Genomic DNA, 19,222 nt, shown 5'->3' with positions numbered 1-19,222 from the left:
GTGCTACCTCTAGTGGATTCTATAATAAGCTATATTTTTTACCGGTTAATCAACTTTGTCGCCATCTTAGATTATAAAATAATATTATATTTTTGACTGAGTATTAAATTTGTGTATTTTTTTATCAGAATGGAGTGATATTGTGTTTCTATAGGTTTTAGTAACTAAGCCGTGTTCCTCTTGATATGTTTAAACGTGACTGTGTCCATCGACCTACATATTACACAAATTAACCAATTATTAGTGATACGCACATATATTATATTGACATCGTATTCAACGGAAGAAAAACAAGGTACGTAATTTTTTTTTTTTTTTTTTTACGTTAAAACGGTATTGTACAAGTCATACTCCTGGTTCTGGCTATCAAAATTTCATATCACGTCGGAATGCTAATCACGTGTATATTCTAGCATGATCCATCGAATAGTTGTAATTGTAATTTGGGTATTCCGATATTCCCCATAACAGCTTCACATTAAAAACATTCCGGGATGACACAATTAAACTCAATTCTTTGAAAATGATCAGTGGGTCATCAAAATCTTGACAAGCCAAAACCTTTATTTTAATTGGTTACATGTAAGTTGTACGTATGCAGTTCATCGCGGGACACTTATTCGTGTACCGCAGTACGTGAAACATGAGTTCGTATAACATTTTATCAAATGACGAGTTATTCGTTGAACATTTCACCGTTGAATACATTTGTACGTATCTTACAAAATGCGGCGATAGTTTGCAAATAGTACTACGTTAAAGTTCCCACCACCACCCGTTATATGTGTTGCTAGATTTCAAAATCAGCCAAGTCCACCTTTAGGTATTTTTGAATGTTTTGTGAATTGTTGAAGAACTACTGCTTTCTAACATTTCTGCATTATCGAAATGTCGAACTTATTAATTTTAAATATTCTATAATCAAAATAATATAAAATTTCACCCTTGTGACTATGTACTCGAGAAAACAAAAAGCTGTTTGTCTCCTATTCATCCATTATGGACTTGGCTGATTTTGAAATCTAGCAACACATATGCGCGGCCGCTTTCTATGACACTTTCAACGTGTCTGAAAGACGTGATTTTAAGTGCCCATTCCATCCCGAGACGGAGCCGCACGGGACTGATGCTGCAACCATGCACCGTAGTGCTTAAAGAATAAAGTTAAGGAAGAATTTTTTTAAAGTACTGTTCCAATTAGATTAATCCTAACCTAACCTAACCTAGTAAAGCCATCTCCACATGTTGTAGCATACGTACAAATATACTCCACGGTGAAATGTTCAATGAAGAACTCGTCATTTGATTAAATGTTACACGAACTCATGTTTCACGTACTGCGGCGCACGAATAAGTATCCTGCGGTGAACTGTTTACGTACAAATTTCCGGATACGATTTTAATTCAGACCGTAAATTTCTTGAAAACTGTGAGATTTTCTCATGTAGAGATTATACACTCCCGTTTGTCAATATTCCGAGAGGATGTGGTTTGTATAATGAAATTTACTATATAATCAAGTAGGACTGATGTTATTTGGCACAAGCTGACAGAGCATGATACTGTTAATAACTAATAAGTATAATCGTCTGCAGTCAATCTGGTTATCTGCATGTGCTACTGGACATTTATTTTGTACTTACTCATATTCATTGCAATTTGCCACAACATGTATTAAATACCTATTACAAAAATATACAAAAATAAATATAAAGATCGATTATTTATGGACCAGTTTATCTATTCTATATACAATTGGTCTCAACATGATGGGCAGATCTATACAGATTGTGAAGACAGAATTTGACCACCTCCAAAGGGCTGCACTAGAGATTGGGTTAAGAGTAAATGAAAACAAAACTAAAGTCATGGTACAAAACCTACAAAATTAGAATAGGCTGGGCCAAAGTTCCAGTTATGGAAACCATCAATTTGAGGTTGTCAACCGGTTCATATACCTGGGTTCCAATATTACAAAAGAGAACGAGGAACTGGAAGAAATAAAAGCCCGAATAACCGCTGCAAATAAATCGTACTTCTCATTGCTGTCCATATTCAAATCCAGAAATGTCCACAGAAAAACTAAGACCCGGCTCTATAAAACCGTCATACGCACAGTCGTTGCATACGGGTGCGAGTCATGGACGCTAAATATGAAAGCAGCTGAAATAGTGGACTGCTTTGAGAGAAAAATCCTGAGACGGATATACGGACCCATGAATGATGGTGGGGAGTGGAGAATTAGGTACAACACGGAACTATACCGCTTATACCAAGATTATAAACTCTCCACCTTCATAAAACTGCAGAGGCTAAACTGGTCAGGCCATGTCCAACGCATGCCTGAGTTACGGATACCGAAGAAGATCCTCGAAGGAAACCCAAAGGGGAAAGGCCAGTGGGAAAGCCATGCACACGATGGGGTGATAACATTACAAAGAATGCCAACCAGCTGCTAAAAAATCATGAACTGGAAAAGACGTGCGGAGGACCGTTCCGGCTGGAGGACGGCGGTGGAGGATGCCAGGGCTCGACTTGAGCTGTAGCGCAATCGAAGAAAAAGAAGAATATACAGTTGATGGTAGCTTATCATATTTATGTAATGAGGCGGTTAATTGTTACAATAAGTTAAACGTCTGAACTGTAAAAAAGTGATATGTTTTAACAGCCTTTCTCTTGGCTGTGTTAACTTTTAGAGCGAGATAGGCAGTTTTGACAGTTTAGACGGCTAACTTATTGTGAAAATTATAATACCTCAATATATAAATGTGATAAACTACCCTCGATAGCAACCAATAGCAGTCTTGTGTATAGAATAGATGCGTTGAAAGGTAAAGTGGACTAATCTTAAAATGAAACATATTATAATTCTCAAATCTTGTGAATTATTCCTTGAATAAAAGAAGCAATAGTTTATTTTATTATAATTCAGTCGAAATAGTTTAAAAAAAATATTTTCGTCCACCGTTCATTTATTTAGCGATTAATATTGGTAGGTAAGTCTTTTGTTATGATATAACGTTTAGTTAAAAACCGAATACCACGAAAATGATGCTTGAGCCATGGACCCTGAGGGCAAGGAAGCGAAAGACAATTAACACTTACAAAATGTGGTGTTGATACCGAATCATTCATATTTCTTGGACACAGCACAGGACGAACCAGTCAATCATTCGGAGACTACATAAATAAAGAAACGGCTTTTGACAATGTGTGTAAGATGCATTCTGCAATTGTTTGGACATATTGTAAGTCTGGAGAGACTTGTGATTTTGGGTTGCCTCCCAGGAAATCAAATCAGAAGAAGAACAGCGTCAGCGTGCTTGAGTTATCAAGTGAATGGGCTTACTAGAGGCAGCCTTCAGTATACCCTGAGAGAAGTGAATGCCCGAGTGAGGTGGAGAGTCTTCATCGCTCAGAAGATGACGGAATTAGTAAAAGTATTCATGTAGTGGCTAGAGTCCAGGGGTTCACAAACTTTTTCGTCAAAAGGACAATTTTGAAATCAAAAATATTTGGCGGGCCGCCCTTTCTTTTGTAAATATTTTCTGTTTTTGAAAAACATTAGGCAACAAAAAAATCGTTTTTAATTAAATATACATTATCATTTTTCACAATGTGGTTTATGCAATTGTTTATTTTCAACTAAATCCTGCAATCTAGGCTCAAATTTTGTGGTATGAGTACGCAAAACAGATGCGATATGGTTGTCTGTTAATTTTGATCTTCAATTTGATTTATTCATAATCATTATAGAAAATGTTTTTTCGCAAATATTTCACAAATATCAAAGTGTACGATTCTTACCAGAGGATATTTAATTGTAAATATAAATATTAATATTCGATAATATGAAGAATAAAAATTAATACAGATTTAACATATATCTCGCGGGACACACTTTGTAAACCCCTGGCCTAGACGAAAAATGTTGCATTTTTGATGAGATAGTTTCCCTCTAATAATCAAATTTTATTATTATGCTAATATATATTACTATCATTGTTTATAGGAACATGGATGAAATTACTATGAAACCAAAAACGGTAGAATTGGATGGAATTTTGGAGAATGCCGGGCGTATCGGAAGATATCAAATTTTGCTTTTTGCTTTTATGTCGTTTCCCATGTTATTGGCTTCAATGCATTCCAATAACTATATATTTTCCGCTATGGACACGGAATATAGGTAAAAAAAAGCAGTAATAATATCGTCTCTGTTCTGGCAGAACACACTAACTGGAGAATACTAGTTTTGAGTAATTTGACTTCGAAGTTATTAAAATGTTTGAAATGGTCTATCATGTGAGTTTATTAAGTACTCGTAAAAAGGATGACTTTAAAATAAAGACTGTTTATTTATTAAGAAGGTTTCCAGACGGTTAAGTTTGAAATAAGGAAAATTTTGGTATAACTAACTCAATATGTCATTTTTTCAAATTAGTGTCTTCTGCCAGAACAGTGACGATATTATAATCATTACAATATGTACCTAAGTACGAGTATTGTTTTATTTAATAGAATATAGTGCAATAAAATTAGTGTTATTATGTGTTAAAATTACCTTTACAGTATAATATACTTATTATCAATACAATACGTATATCAGTCAAACATCTGCAAATATAAATCATTATTGAGACGAGCTGTTTCCGTTATTTTTCGCTTTGTCGGAAAAGTAATATAATCAGATTTTTTCCATTTGTAAACGCCGCACGTTTTTTAGAATGACATATTATATAATTGAATGAAAATTGTATTATAGTGATTATACAAGACGCGCTACTTAAAATGACAATCGTACTGAGCATCATCACCTCAAGATAGCTATGTCATCATTATGTTTTTTAGGCTGATATGTTAGCAGTTTTGTATGGCGCGACATTTTCTTCATATTGCACTGAGTATGTACTGATCTTTTCAATAAGTTTGTAAACCTGACGCATTTTGGTAAGCTTTCTCGGCACTGCAGTCATTGACGTCTCGTAAGGGTGGGCAGATCATGCGTTGATTAGGGGCGGCACATTGTAAAGGGCGGCTAATGAAGGAACGAATACGAATATTACAACTTTTGAGAGCAGTGGCGTTTTTTCATCAAGCAGACGATGCGGTTGTTTCGATAGAAATTAGTTAAAACAATAATGGAAGCATAAAAAATCCTGGTAACCTACTGGTACTTTTTTTATATTTTAATTCTCAATGGCGGTTTATCAAACTGTTAGCGCCTCAGACCTACACGTACCTGTTGAGTGTGTTTCATGCAAATGCTCTAATCATCAGTTAGTAGGTAGATAGATGATGTGTATGTAGTTTTTTTTAATTTTTAATGTAGATACCTACTTTTGTCTGTGATAAATACTAAAGCTAAAAATATAAAATGGCTGAAAATAAATTTAAAAAAGTAACTGAGTAGGAGCCTACAAAATTTGCATACAATTCGAGACTAAAAATGAAAGGTGTTGGCATTGTAAGTCTACTTAACGGTGGTATTTTGTATAAGGATTTGGGATTCAGGTGTTGTTGAATGAATTGTGATGATGAATGACTGGAAGCTATTGTTCGAATGGATTGAGATTTACCACTTTATTATTCAATACATAATGTTCAATTATTGGTATACAGGAATGTGCGACAGTTACACAGTGCAAGAGTGAGACCAGGTGAGAGAATGTTCAATCCGAGGCGCGATGAGAGACTTAATGTCCAATCAATTGCGATCCGCTATTTTTATTAGCCTTCGCACAAATGAATTATGCGTTGAAATGAATATTCAATAAATTGAGTTCAGCTATTTTATGGAGTATACAATTGTTGTATATTGTCTGACTGTAGGTGGCAATGAATATTCGATAAATTGAGGACGGCTATTTATTGATATATGTCGCACATCCGATAAAATAGAGTCATAAGTCAAAGTACGGTTTTGAGTAAAGTGTACAGAAATAATCACAAAAAAAATCTCCGTCTGCTAAAAAATAGTCATAATTTTAGCTTTAATATTTAACCACTAGATGGAATTGTGACGGTATTACATTGAGACTAATTTGAAAGTATTAATTCTTGAACAGTGTCATTTTTGACTTTACGACGTGTCGGTGTATGCACGTATAGTATTACGTATCTCAAATATAGTCATAAAGTGGAAAGTGACTATATTGTCACAACTCGAACTGAATATTTTTTGTTGAAACATTCCCAAAACTAAAAAAAAGTGTCACAACTCAATCACACAAGTTTTTCACGATTTTCTCTCTGTAAAATGAGTTTTTTTAGAATGTAACATATCATTTTTCACGACGAATCTAAATATATATATAACATGAACATTGCTCTAAAGAGTAATGCGGCAAACGTGATTTTGACTATGTTCAGATTAGTTTTTTGGCTCTGCTGAAAAATCTACTTTAATGAGTTATGACTCTATTTTATCGGAGGTGTGATGTAATAATTGGATAATGCGCTGACTGTAGATGAATATTTACTAAATTGAGATCAGCTCCTAAATCGCAGACTTATCTGCTGAAAAGGATTGGGTTGTTGGTTTCCATTAAGACTTTACTGACTGCAGCTCTATTGCATAAGCGATTTGCTGTAATCGTATGAGAGTATATGTATTTTATAGTTATCGTAAGGTATTCTTGCATGTAATTGGAAAGAGTTGACACCAATATTTTTTGATTATACAGATGTAAAATACCAGAATGTGAGGAGTCAAACACAAAATTTAATCCAGTTTGGATTGGCAATACAATATCAGAAAATGCAAGATGCTCTCGATTTACGTATATAAATACTAATAATAAATCTGATTACACGGAAAACAATGATATCTGCCCGGCGAGTCATTTTAACAGGACAGAAACAATACCATGCGACGAATATATTTTCAAATTCAACAATACATTTATTGAAGAGGTAAATATACTAGCATGCTTCAGTAAAATCGTAATATTATAAGTATTTATTATAAATTGTAAGTATATGCTGCAGTTTATACACAAGCATTTCGGAAAATAAATTACACTGATTCTCTCTGCAAACATCCGTTGTTGTCAATATGTCGCTGAAAGAGAACCCAGAAAGACGATATCAGTCTGGACTCACAATCAAGAGAGAGTATCTAAAGCTCTCTTTCTCTCTTCTTATTTTCACAATTCTATGTTGTATTTTTATTAAAATTTAATATACTTCATAAATTATAGCATAATATAATCCTGTATGGAGTAGAAGCTATTATTTTAAGAACAACATTTTCCTCAATTCATTGGATTATTGCTCTGTATCCAAATACATAATTATTGAAAGAACATGACGTGAATTTGGGGTAGCTGCAATATTCGTGTCTATGATCCATGGCCTTGCCTTGGAGGTAGTCTTTCTTTTGCTATTCCCCTATTAACTTATATATAATGTATTATGTTTATTTTATATTTTATTTACATATTTCTCACCAAATACAAAACGTCTTTTGGTGCATACATAAAGCGTACAATCACTTCCAGTCAATTACCGCAAAAAAAAACTGAATACCTGGCTTATATCATGAAAATAATTACTCGAATAGTTTTTTTAATTTGTATTACTTGGCGAAACTCAATATTAATGGTTTTAAAATAATGTTTTTGTTAATTCTACAATTTTGAGTTAACTACCTTGATGGCTGTTTTGCATTTTAAGCATATAATTCATAAATAAAATTAATTGAATAATTATAAACATACCTAATATATTTATCGAGTGAGCATTTACTTATCAACATTTTATTTTGTTACAGTATAGGACATATTATGTGCACTGAAGCTAGTGTTTTGTTGTATATTCAGATCTATGAATGATACGACAGTCATCTTCCAGATATCTCTGCTCAGAGCTATTTTTCTCTACAGTCGGTCATAATCGCCCTCTCTGAATTTGTATCGATATTGTTTACCCCTTGACCCATACTAACGCTGAGCTTTTTGTGTCTAAACAGAAGCTCGATTATATATATATATATACATAATATGTTACACCGAATATGTGAAATTGCGTATTACATGAAATCGGCAAAATTTTGTCTAATTCATGAAAAATGCAAGCCCGTTGCCTTATTCATGAATTAGGAACATTGTCTGCCGAGTGCGTGAATTCGGCAGGCTATGAAATTATTAAACTGTCAACATGACAGTAGAAAAAGTAAATTAAATACGGATGGTTTTATTAGTTATAATTGTACATAATATTGTTGTTTTTATTTAATAAAACGCAATTTTTTTATAGTACTTATTTCACTTTAATTAATATATTAGGACCGGTTTCGTCCGCCTCAGTGGGACATTCTCAGGTGGACGAAACCGGTCCTAATATATTAATTAAAGTGAAATAAGTACTATAAAAAAATTGCGTTTTATTAAATAAAAACAACAATACAATGCAGTTCCACCATGAATTGACAGTTAAAAAAATAAAAGAAAAAAAAAATGTACATAATATCTTTATAACATAATATAATTTAATATTTTTGTTGTTGGGTTAGGTTAGGTTTTGTTATTTTGAATTCAACTGAATGTCCATTTTGAGGGTAGCTAACAACTGTCAACAAACTATCAAATCATACTATCACAAACAAACAATCGACCATTGCCTGATACCTAAATCAAATCAATGAAATCGAATCAAATCGCGAAAATACATTTTAATAATATTCTTCCGTTATCATATTATAGTTCCAGATTTTTTTTGAGCATAGTAAATGGATATGAAAGTTATTGTAGTTATTGATTGGTATATTTTTATATTATAATCAATGACATTTGACACATTTGGTTAGCTTTATTAGTTGCAAAAAATACCACCGGAGCGCCACTATCTAACTTGCCCAATGCATGAACTAGGCATAAAAATTACTGCCAAATTCACGCACTCGGCAGATATTTTTCCTAATTCATGAATAAGACAACGGGCTTGCATTTTTCATGAAATAAACAACATTTTGTCAATTTCATGTAATACGCAATTTCACACATTCGCCGTAACACATACAAAGGTTTTAGTACGACCTATGGTATCAATGGCTATCGATAGATGTCCATAATAAATAGTAGAGTTAATATCTTGACTGAACGAAGACATCCATAGTTTCAATCGACGACATTATTATATGATTTATTTTGCTATCAAACACGTCTTATTTTAGATGGAAATTCCCTGTGAATTTTGGAAAAGAACTCTTCTTGGAACTTTACACAGTACTGGGACACTACTTGCCCTTCCCATGATTGGATTTGTTTCCGACAGATATGGAAGAAGGACTGCTCTTGTCGTGAGTGGAGTTTTTGAAGGTTTCTTTGGAATTATGAAATCGCTTTCTGTCAATTATGCCATGTTTGCAACTGCAGAGATAATTGGCCCTATGCTTGGATCCGGAATGCATTCATCTAGTTATATTATCAGTGAGTATTTTAAAGATACGTACTAGTTTGGCATAACGACAAATTATGTAAATAATGAATATTATATGAATGAATGAATGAATGAACGAATGAATGAATGAACGAATGAACGAATGAATGAACGAATGAATGGTATAAGCAAGAACGCACAATATTATTATTACTTACTCCCAGGATGAGATATGTTAAAGATTTATATTAAAATTTGAATGCATATTTAGATAAAAGATTATAGAAACATCTATCAACGTAAAATATAACTAACGATTCCTGCGGGGTGTCTTTCTTATTTTTTTTTATTGGTTATAATATATTTTCTCAGAAGTGTTTTCAAAATTATGTATGTTTAACAATCTCAGTCGATATTAAACCTTTCAATCAAGGCATTCACAAATAATCTCTCAATTAATTACTCCTTCCTCGCATATTGTGTTTGTCCGAGAATGACGTAAAACTATTAAATACTAAATTCACATAGATAACTAAATTATTATTATCTAAATATGTACATCCTCATAATGTAGTACAGTGCACAAGTTTAAACAATTAATAACCATTAAAAACAGTTCTGTGTTGTCAATCAAAATAAATTTGTACCCTTATAAAAATAACTACAAGATAACGGGAAACTGTTTCATATTTCAATTCACAAAATGATTCGACCCTAATGAATACGCCCACTTAATCATTGTTTCAACTCATTGTGAGGTATTGCTACTTTACGAATACACGATTGGCTCTAAAGAGGCTCGTAAACGAGCAACATTTTACGGCAATATGATACTGCAATTTTGTTGCCGTCAATAGTTCACCAAAACACGATAATAGTAGTCTACGTTGCTGAAACTTTATATATATATTGCCTTTCCTTTCTGGCAGTATGGTTAGTCGATATATCGAACGCAATCAAAAATACGGCAATAATTGCTACATAAATCTATTTCTTTCTCACTCTGCACCATACATGCGTCTCTGTTTGACATCACCCCTAGCAACAACAAAAACATTATAGTGACAGCCGATTCGACAATTATCATAATTTTCGATGTGTCGTTATTATGGTATTATTACTAATCGTCAATTCACACTACGTACAATGAATAAATGGACAAACAACAGGGTGTTGAAGCTTATTAGTGAAGGTTTATTTACATCCTAAGCTATGAAGCGTGGTTTTTTCATAAGTGTATCTACTTTCTTTATAATTATATTTACTATACTATACTATTTACTATATACTAAAAGTATATTTTTGACATTCTTGTAAAGTTTTTAAATAAATAATTATTATTAACTAATTTCTGTTTTATGTTAATTATTTAAGTTCACGTTTGTTTAAGTAGGACCCGATCCAAATCTTTGTTTTGTTTATGTGATTATTTAGGACGAGATATGGTGCAGAAACTTCATTGCCGGCCGTTGTTGTCATGTGCACGCACAAAATACATCAGCCTCACTTGCCCGACACTGATGACGGATCATAAATTGCCCAGCAACTGTGCAATAGTTGCATCATTTTTTTGACAATTGTATCGGCAATCTCCAATTTTTGATGCTCGTTTATGGTCCCCTTTATACCTTATTAAGATTATGTACGAATTGTTTATTTTTAACTAAACAAAATATAAGTTCTTTCCAATTTCTATCTTTTGCAGCTGTAGAATCAATGATATCATCAACCAGGGTTGCTGGAGGGACACTATTTGGTATCTTAGTTGCCTCAGGACAGGGACTATTGGGTGTCATTGCTTGGATTTTTCCATATTGGAGGACATTTTTACAAGCTATATATGGTCCAGCATTTGTAATGCTTGGATACTTATGGCTGATTGAAGAAAGCAATCGATGGCTTTTATCGCAACAGCGATACCAAGAAGTTGCTATGAATGTGAAAAAGATTGCCAAAACAAATGGAACAGAATTATCAGATGAAATATTGGCAAATTTAAATTATAATATAAAAAATAAAGATAATTTTGGTAATGGAAAAAATACAAACCATAGAGAAATTAAAATAAGTTCAGAAGAAAAAGAAAAATCTCCTTTTGAAAAATTAATAAGGTCCAAAATACTTTTAATCCGAATTTTGAAATGCTGTGTTTGGTGGATGACGTGTACGTTTTGTTTTTACGGAATGTCTATCAGTGCTGTGGTTCTAGCTGGGAATATTTATACGAATTACATCTTTACTGGACTTGTGGAGATTCCTGGACATATTTTAGGTTTCTTTGCACTTCGACACTTTGGAAGGAAGAAAACGATTTTCGTTTCCTTTTTAATTCCTGGACTGTGCTTATTGGCATTTACGTTTATTCCAGAAGGTATTTCTTCAGTTTTAATTTTATATAGAATATTTAAAAAAAAAATGCCTTCATCAGATATAAAATTTATGTGTCCTGCATCATACCGAATGATATTATGTTTAAGTGGTTTTTCAAAATTACGTATTTTCAATTAAATTATATTTTTTTGATTTATCTGTATGTCTGTCTGTAAAACAAAGAGTGTGCTATCTTTCTCTCTCACTTGTAAGCACTCGTCTTTGTTGCGTTTACGTAAAAATGTAACACCCACAGTGCATCCCAATTAGCCGGCTCTCACATCTTAACTCGCCCGTCTGCCGCACAGTCATAAATCAAACCTTCCAAGAATGTCGATCCGGGGTTGCATATGATGACCATGCAGATTTACATATCGACAGTCGCACGTAACCTTCGAAACATATAGATGTTTGGATGCGGCGATCGGTGAGCGTGTATAGGAATGACCAATTCGTAGGTGTTTGTATGCATCCTGGCGTCTTCTACTCGCAGCCCGAGAAGCATGCGACATGTCGATTGCAACAGCAGATGTTTTTTTCAAACTAAACAGGCGCATTTGACCAATCTGTGGAGCTCCGTTTGGCAACGTGTGTTTTGTGAATAACGATGACGTCACATCGACGTATTTGACACGATGCAGGCAAGACGAGTTTTGATGTGAGAGTCGGCTTATGCACGCTACACTTAGTTACGTAGGTATATGAATTTCACTCAAACGCGTTCTTAACGGCCCACGTGCTCGTCGTATGTCAAAATTGAGTTTTTATTGTATTTTCAAACCATGATCCTGGACACTCCTTAAACGTTGTAGATAATCTATTTCTATAATTTTGAAGCCTTATTATCCTTTATAGTTATTTTAAACATTTGATGACTGCATAAAGTATTTTTGTTACATAAAATAGTATTCTTTTAAACCTCTCGCTCTAATGTTTTAGAATATAGTCATATTTCGGTACATAACTGTGCAGTGGTGTTAAGATTTTTTACATTTATTAATTTTTAAACGCATTTATAAAACCATTAGTATAATTTGTTACGAGATAATTTTTGTAAAATATTCACGATAAAAAATTATATTGATAATCTCTGTGATCCCAAATTTGACAAGAATTAGGCATTTTATTATTTAAAAAATCGGCAAGATTAACACATTTGAACATGATTCTAAAGATACTTATTATAAACTATGTCTTTGACCATTCAAATGTGATAAACATCTTATGAATAATGATTGCTTTATAATAATTATTGACCTAAGAATAAGGTAGTGTTTTTTTTTAAATACGCCATTTCTTTTGTCATTCCCTAGTAGTTAAGCTACGAGTACAACATACGGCCTCAGCCATAAATTGACAAACTATAATTAAAGTAGGGAGTAAAAATATGTTAACGCGCGTGTTTGAACATGTACCTAACCGATTTTTTTTTAATTTTTTTTTAAACGGTACATGTTCAAACACGCGCGTCAATATCATTTTACTTCCTACTTCAATTATAGTTTGTCAATTTATGACTATGGCCGTATGTTGTAGCTTAACTACTGGGGAATGACAAAAGAAATGGCGTATTTAAAAAAAACACTACCTTATTCTTAGGTCAATAATTATTATAAAGCAATCATTATTCATAAGATGTTTATCACACTTGAATGGTCAAAAACATAGCTTATAATAAGTATCTTTAGAATCATCTTCAAATGTGTTAATCTTGCCGATTTTTTGAATAATAAAATGCCTAATTCTTGTCAAATTTGGGACCACAGAGATTATCAATATATTTTTTTATCGTGAATATTTTACAAAAATTATCTCGTAATAAATTATACTAATGGTTTTATAAATGCGTTTAAAATTAATAAATGTAAAAAATCCTAACACCACTGCACAGTTATGTACCGAAATATGACTATATTCTAAAACATTTGCGCGAGAGGTTTAAAAGAATACTATTTTATGTAACAAAAATACTTTATGCAGTCATCAAATGTTTAAAATAACTATAAAGGATAATAAGGCTTCAAAATTATATAAATAGATTATCTACAACGTTTAAGGAGTGTCCAGGATCATGGTTTGAAAATACAATAAAAACTCAATTTTGACCTTCGACCAGCATGTCTCCCCTTAAGCTATGAATATTGTTACCCTATATTGCTTTTTTAAAATACAAAGAAATTATATTATTGTAAACTCAATAGTATTATTGAGACAAGAATATTGACAAGTGGTACAGCTACTTGATATTTATACTAAAAATCTAATATTCTTAAATCCTATGCAAAGTGAGTAGTGAAGGTATTTTTCAAGACACGATTTAATATTTATAACAGAAATCTTCTTATTTTGTAATAAATTAATATGAATTATTAATAAGATTATGTATCACTTATGAAAATAATTATTCCTCTTGAAAATCAACAGATATGCACCTCGTGTCACTCATATCCTTCCTGGTGGGGAAAATGTGTATAGGTCTTGCATTTGTTTCAATTTACCTCTACACATCAGAACTGTTTCCCACTCCTCTAAGACATTCTGCATTGGCATTTTGCTCTATGATTGGACGACTAGGCTCTGTAGCTGCGCCACAAACTCCATTGTTGGTAAGAATTTATTCAAATAGTAAAATTTAACCAGTAAGTTGTTTTTCTCGTAGTCTTTTCTTTTCATAATTCATTGATATTTCATTGAATAAATACGCTTAACCGGTTATGGATTAACTATTGATAGGTATGGGTTTATGTGGGGTGTTGACTTATACTTTAACACTCATTAAAAACACGGTTTCAGGGACAATAAGTATTACGTAAGTATATTTCGCTAGGGTTAAGACGAGTAACAATTTAATAATTATTAGCAACATTTGTAAACGCACGCTTTGGCGCGAAAAGGTGGCAAATTGTACTTAGACGCGACGTTCAAGGCTTGGGGATAGGTTACCGACTACTGTACCTACTCGCGGTCCTTCGTTCGTTTTTGTTTGTTTGTTTGGCTGTGCACCCTGGCCTGGCCTCGACTCATGTACAGTTACAGAATATAATATTATTATCATCCCAACTCTATCGATTACTAGATTTTTGATAGGGGATTTAGGCATTGTAATATTTTGTATCACTTTTTATTTATTATAACTGCCGAATCGAATTTATTGTAAATACTATATATGTACAAATACTATCTGCAAGTGTTGAAAAATTAAGAATTATTTGAAAAAGTGATATAACCACAGACACCTAATTTAATTAATATCGTTTTATTCTCAACCTTAGAACGGCGATGTTTAAAATAATGTTTTTAAATATTGTATAAATATAATAGTATGTTGTGTGATCATGAAATATTAATTTAATAGGTAGCAAAAGGGCGTCTCTACAACACTTACATATTGAGATATTCGCATAAAATTAATAACACCGTTTTGAGGAGTTTTTAGATAGATTTATTAGGGAATAGGACAATTGGCCGCTGCATTGTCGAATGAATAAATAGACGATTATTACGAATTTATACAGAAAGCAGACGAAGAATTTTAATCAGATTCTATGTACTGCTTAGTAGTTTTAATTCATTTTGCTCTTAAAATAATGTTTTTATTGCGGATTGCGAATTAGTAAGACTGATGCTTTTATAAAAATAAAATAAGTCTCGTTTCGTTGAAACTTATTCATATGCATAATTAAATCATTATTTACGTGTGTAATAATATAATAATTTAAATATAAATAATAATATTAATATATATTTTAAAAGTAGGTACCTACAATTCACGAACGTCTATTTATTATCGAATTTCAATCGATTGTGTGGCGCCAAGTTGTCCCGCCGTTGATTCGTCTTAGACCCGGTACATTATATGTTTTATTATATATTATTAAATTGCACTGAGCCACTTTGACCACATATTAAATTTAAAATACCGAAGTTATTTGGTCGAACTTGAAGAATAGGTACTTATACATTTAAAAAATTGAGGGAAGCCCTTTTGCATCTTATCTACTCAATTTATAGATTGAAAACAGAATGGTCATCATATTGTGATAAGTATACATCTTTCCTACAAAGTTTACAGTTTAAGGGTCGTAGATATGCATGAGATTCCCAAATACTTTATAGGCTAAATACTACTCATTTTTGTATACATGAGTGCAAATGTAATCCGTTGGTTAGCGACGCCACGATGAGACGTCATAATGTGTCATGGCATCCATATAATGGCAAACTTATAAAATTTTATTCCCAGATCATTAATTTAAAATTTTGAAATTGTAAATGTGTCTGAAAGTATGCGAACGGTACCATATAAATTTAATAATTATAAACGAATAATTATTATGAAATTCAAATAATTTCAAGCAAACGTTTGTTGTTATGAATGCATTATTAAAATGACATTTGAAAGTGACATATAAAGCAGCCATTTTGAATGACGTGTGACGTCAGATTGCTTACGTCGCAAACAGTGCCATACGCTATATGGTGGAAAATCGGTTAAATAGCTTATAAAGAATTTCGGACTCTCATACATACGGCCCCAGGTATTTGACGACATGTTAATTTGTACGCATAACATTGCATTGAAACACCTATGTATTTCCAAAAACCGCTACGTTCGTATTATGCTATACTATGGTCAGAATCTAACAACATATAATAATATAGGTACTTTAATGTAAATAAACAAATTTTATGTAATGATAATATATCAATTGATAACTTCTAATATCTACCAAAATAAGACCTAGAGATAAAATAATGATAATAGTGCTATATTTTATTAAAGGTACCCATACAAATAAAAGACGTGCCGAAAATGTCTTTACCACACATATTGAATTGTGGAAGTATTTTTTATTTTGTAACTATTAAATAATATACACTCTGTTTTTATTCAAACGAATTTCCTGAATTTAATTTATTAAACTACATTATTTTATTAGCCACGAAGTCTAATGAAAGTAGTATGGTAAAACAATAGTGTAGTAATATATTCGAAACAATCAAAAACACCCAGACTTTAAGAAAAATCACATATTATATAGATTGTGACCTCACTGAGAGTCGACCTCTAAGCCCCAGATGAAAGGTCAGTAGGTACCTTACGCACTGGACTACGAGGGTCGTATACATAGGTGGCAAACGAGAGCGGTGTATTGATATTTTGAATGCAAAACCTTATTTATTCACATAGCCGGTTTTGAAAGTACAATGAGGATTATAATATTGTATATACTTTAGAATGATTTATTATGTTAATATCTCGAGGTTCATTTATTTCCATTCCTCAAATCGTCACTGTTCTGGCAGAAGACACTAATTCGAAAAAATGACATATTGAGTTAGTTATACCAAAATGTTTCTTATTTCAAACTTTACCGTCTGGAAACCTTCTTAATAAATAAACAGTCTTTATTTTAAAGTCATCCTTTTTACGATTACTTATTAAACTCACATGATAGACCATTTCAAACATTTTAAAAACTTCAAAGTCAAATTATGCAAAACTAGTATTCTCCAGATAGTGTATTCTGCCAGAACACAGACGAAATGCTATACTAACATTTTTCGATTACGTTTACAGGCACTTTACTTGAAAGAGCTTCCATCATATCTTTTCGCCGGGACCTGTCTATTATCAGCAATGTTGATTCTCACCGTACCCGAAACCTTGAAAAGTCCTCTTCCGGAGACCATCGAAGAAGCAGAAAGTATTGGATTGCACAAGTCAAAGAAGGCCCAAAATGACATTCATCTTGAAAAAATTACACATCTTTAGCAATACTGAAATATATTAAAAATATTCTGTTACAAGCTTACGGAGTTTTGGCATTACCAACCACTCTTACAAAGTCAACATTTTTTATCACTGTCGTCAGCCTGAGTAGATTCACTGCAAGATGAAGGCCTCCATTACTTACTTTCACTCTTATTGGTCTCCAATTATCCTTCTTTGATATTATTTACATTCGCCAAGCTTGATGAGTTCGTAGATTTAGCCGGTTTTAGAGAAAGTTTGTGATTGTTAACTCATTTGCTGCTGACTAGATAATGATTTTTTAATTACCACCTTTAAAATTCACGTTAATTACATCGATCGGCCGCCTGGTCATTACGCGCCAGGTGCGTCTTCAGCGTCAAAAGTATTAATGGCTGTTGAGTACCACTGAACGATTGTATTTGAGTATGTAAAAAAGGGCTTTTCTCCAGTTTTTAATTCCATAGCAGTTACTCTTTAAAAATTTTAAATTAGACCAAATAACTTTATTAAAAAAAAATATGGTCAATGTATTTCAATACACTCAATTATTAATATATATATTCGCACAATAAAATTCACAAAATGACGACACATTGATAAGATTAAATTCACACCGAAAAAGGATGGTTTTCACAAAAATGATCGACAGCCTGTCAAATGGAAGATCTACGCTATGGAACGAAATAGTTCTCACTTGTCAATACTCAATAGATTATTGTAGCGCTCAAAAATTAATCGGTGAGCGACGGAAAATACACTTTGCTCTTCTTTGCAGTTAAACTAATTAAAATAATATGAATATACTTAATAGTAATGCACATAATTGTATTAAAATATAATAATGGCATATGTATAGTATGTACTTATATAGGTAAAACTATAAACAAACCCATTAAAAAAAAGATCATTTTGACGAAAGGTTATAATTATTATTACCTACCTATATAGATAGAGCATAAATGGTATTTTAGATTTTTTTTAAAATATGTTATCAATGCATATTCTCTTTTAGTTCTGATCAGGGGGCCATTAGATATAATTAGCACGCTAAAAAGTAATTAAATGCTCTCCGCAGTGAATCGGTAAAATCACAATTTCTACAGTAATATCATACTTTATTTTGACAGTCTGAAGTATTATGACGTCTCGCGCAATGACGTGACCATAGCCGGCCAAAGTGACATTAGCCACGGCCCACGGAGTAAGGATAATTGAAGCGCCTAGTTTCAAAAGCCCCTAAAACGGTTTTTGAAAAATTTTGAGTTAGATATGTATTTAGATGGATATTTTAGTTACCTATATGATGGCCAAATATTAAACTTAAAAAAAAACGGTAAAAACCGTCAATACGTATGATCAAAAATTAGGGTAAATTTCAAAACACGCTAAAATGGTTGGATGTGCTTTTAAAACACCCCTAAAATGGAAAGCCAAAACACTCTTTAGAATATAACGAATAATAAAAGAAATACATGCAGTTCACAGATTTAATAGATATTTTATAGAGTTTTTCTCATAGCTACCTAAAATCGTTTTTCTCATTTTTCTCAGAACTACCTAACATCGTTTTAGGGGCTTTTGAAACTAGGCGCTTCAATTATTGTACGGTGAAGATATTGTTTGGCTTAGTGAGCTTTGTGAGTGTGGGCTTTTTTCTATATGACTATAGATAGTTGTCAAAACTAACTAAGTCTAATTATATTTTTGATTAGT

General features: G+C 32.5%; 1 protein-coding gene across 1 annotated transcript; it reads left to right on the top strand.

Moving 5' to 3' along the window:
* Positions 1 to 73: 73 nt before the first annotated feature.
* LOC147075880 (organic cation transporter protein-like) lies at positions 74 to 18,017 on the top strand. The gene is made up of 7 exons (XM_085941824.1): positions 74 to 295; positions 4,013 to 4,189; positions 6,687 to 6,915; positions 9,176 to 9,431; positions 11,087 to 11,752; positions 14,176 to 14,357; positions 17,333 to 18,017. Exons 2-7 carry the CDS (start codon positions 4,017 to 4,019, stop codon positions 17,525 to 17,527), a joined length of 1,701 nt encoding a protein of 566 aa, XP_085797950.1. The 5' UTR covers positions 74 to 295; positions 4,013 to 4,016; the 3' UTR covers positions 17,528 to 18,017.
* The last annotated feature ends 1,205 nt before the right edge of the window (positions 18,018 to 19,222 follow it).

This window comes from Rhyacophila brunnea, unplaced genomic scaffold (genome assembly GCF_057557595.1).
Source record: "Rhyacophila brunnea isolate RB1 unplaced genomic scaffold, BYU_Rbru_1.0 scaffold_14, whole genome shotgun sequence".
Lineage (NCBI taxonomy): Eukaryota > Metazoa > Arthropoda > Insecta > Trichoptera > Rhyacophilidae > Rhyacophila > Rhyacophila brunnea.
This window is presented reverse-complemented; position numbering and strand designations above follow the sequence as displayed.

Excerpts from the sequence above, each read along its gene's own strand:
- LOC147075880 (XM_085941824.1), top strand. The coding sequence starts at position 4,017 with ATGGATGAAATTACTATGAAACCAAAAACGGTAGAATTGGATGGAATT. Across the intron at positions 11,753-14,175 it reads ATTTACGTTTATTCCAGAAG|ATATGCACCTCGTGTCACTC; the intron begins GTATTTCTTCAG and ends GAAAATCAACAG. Across the intron at positions 14,358-17,332 it reads CGCCACAAACTCCATTGTTG|GCACTTTACTTGAAAGAGCT; the intron begins GTAAGAATTTAT and ends TTACGTTTACAG.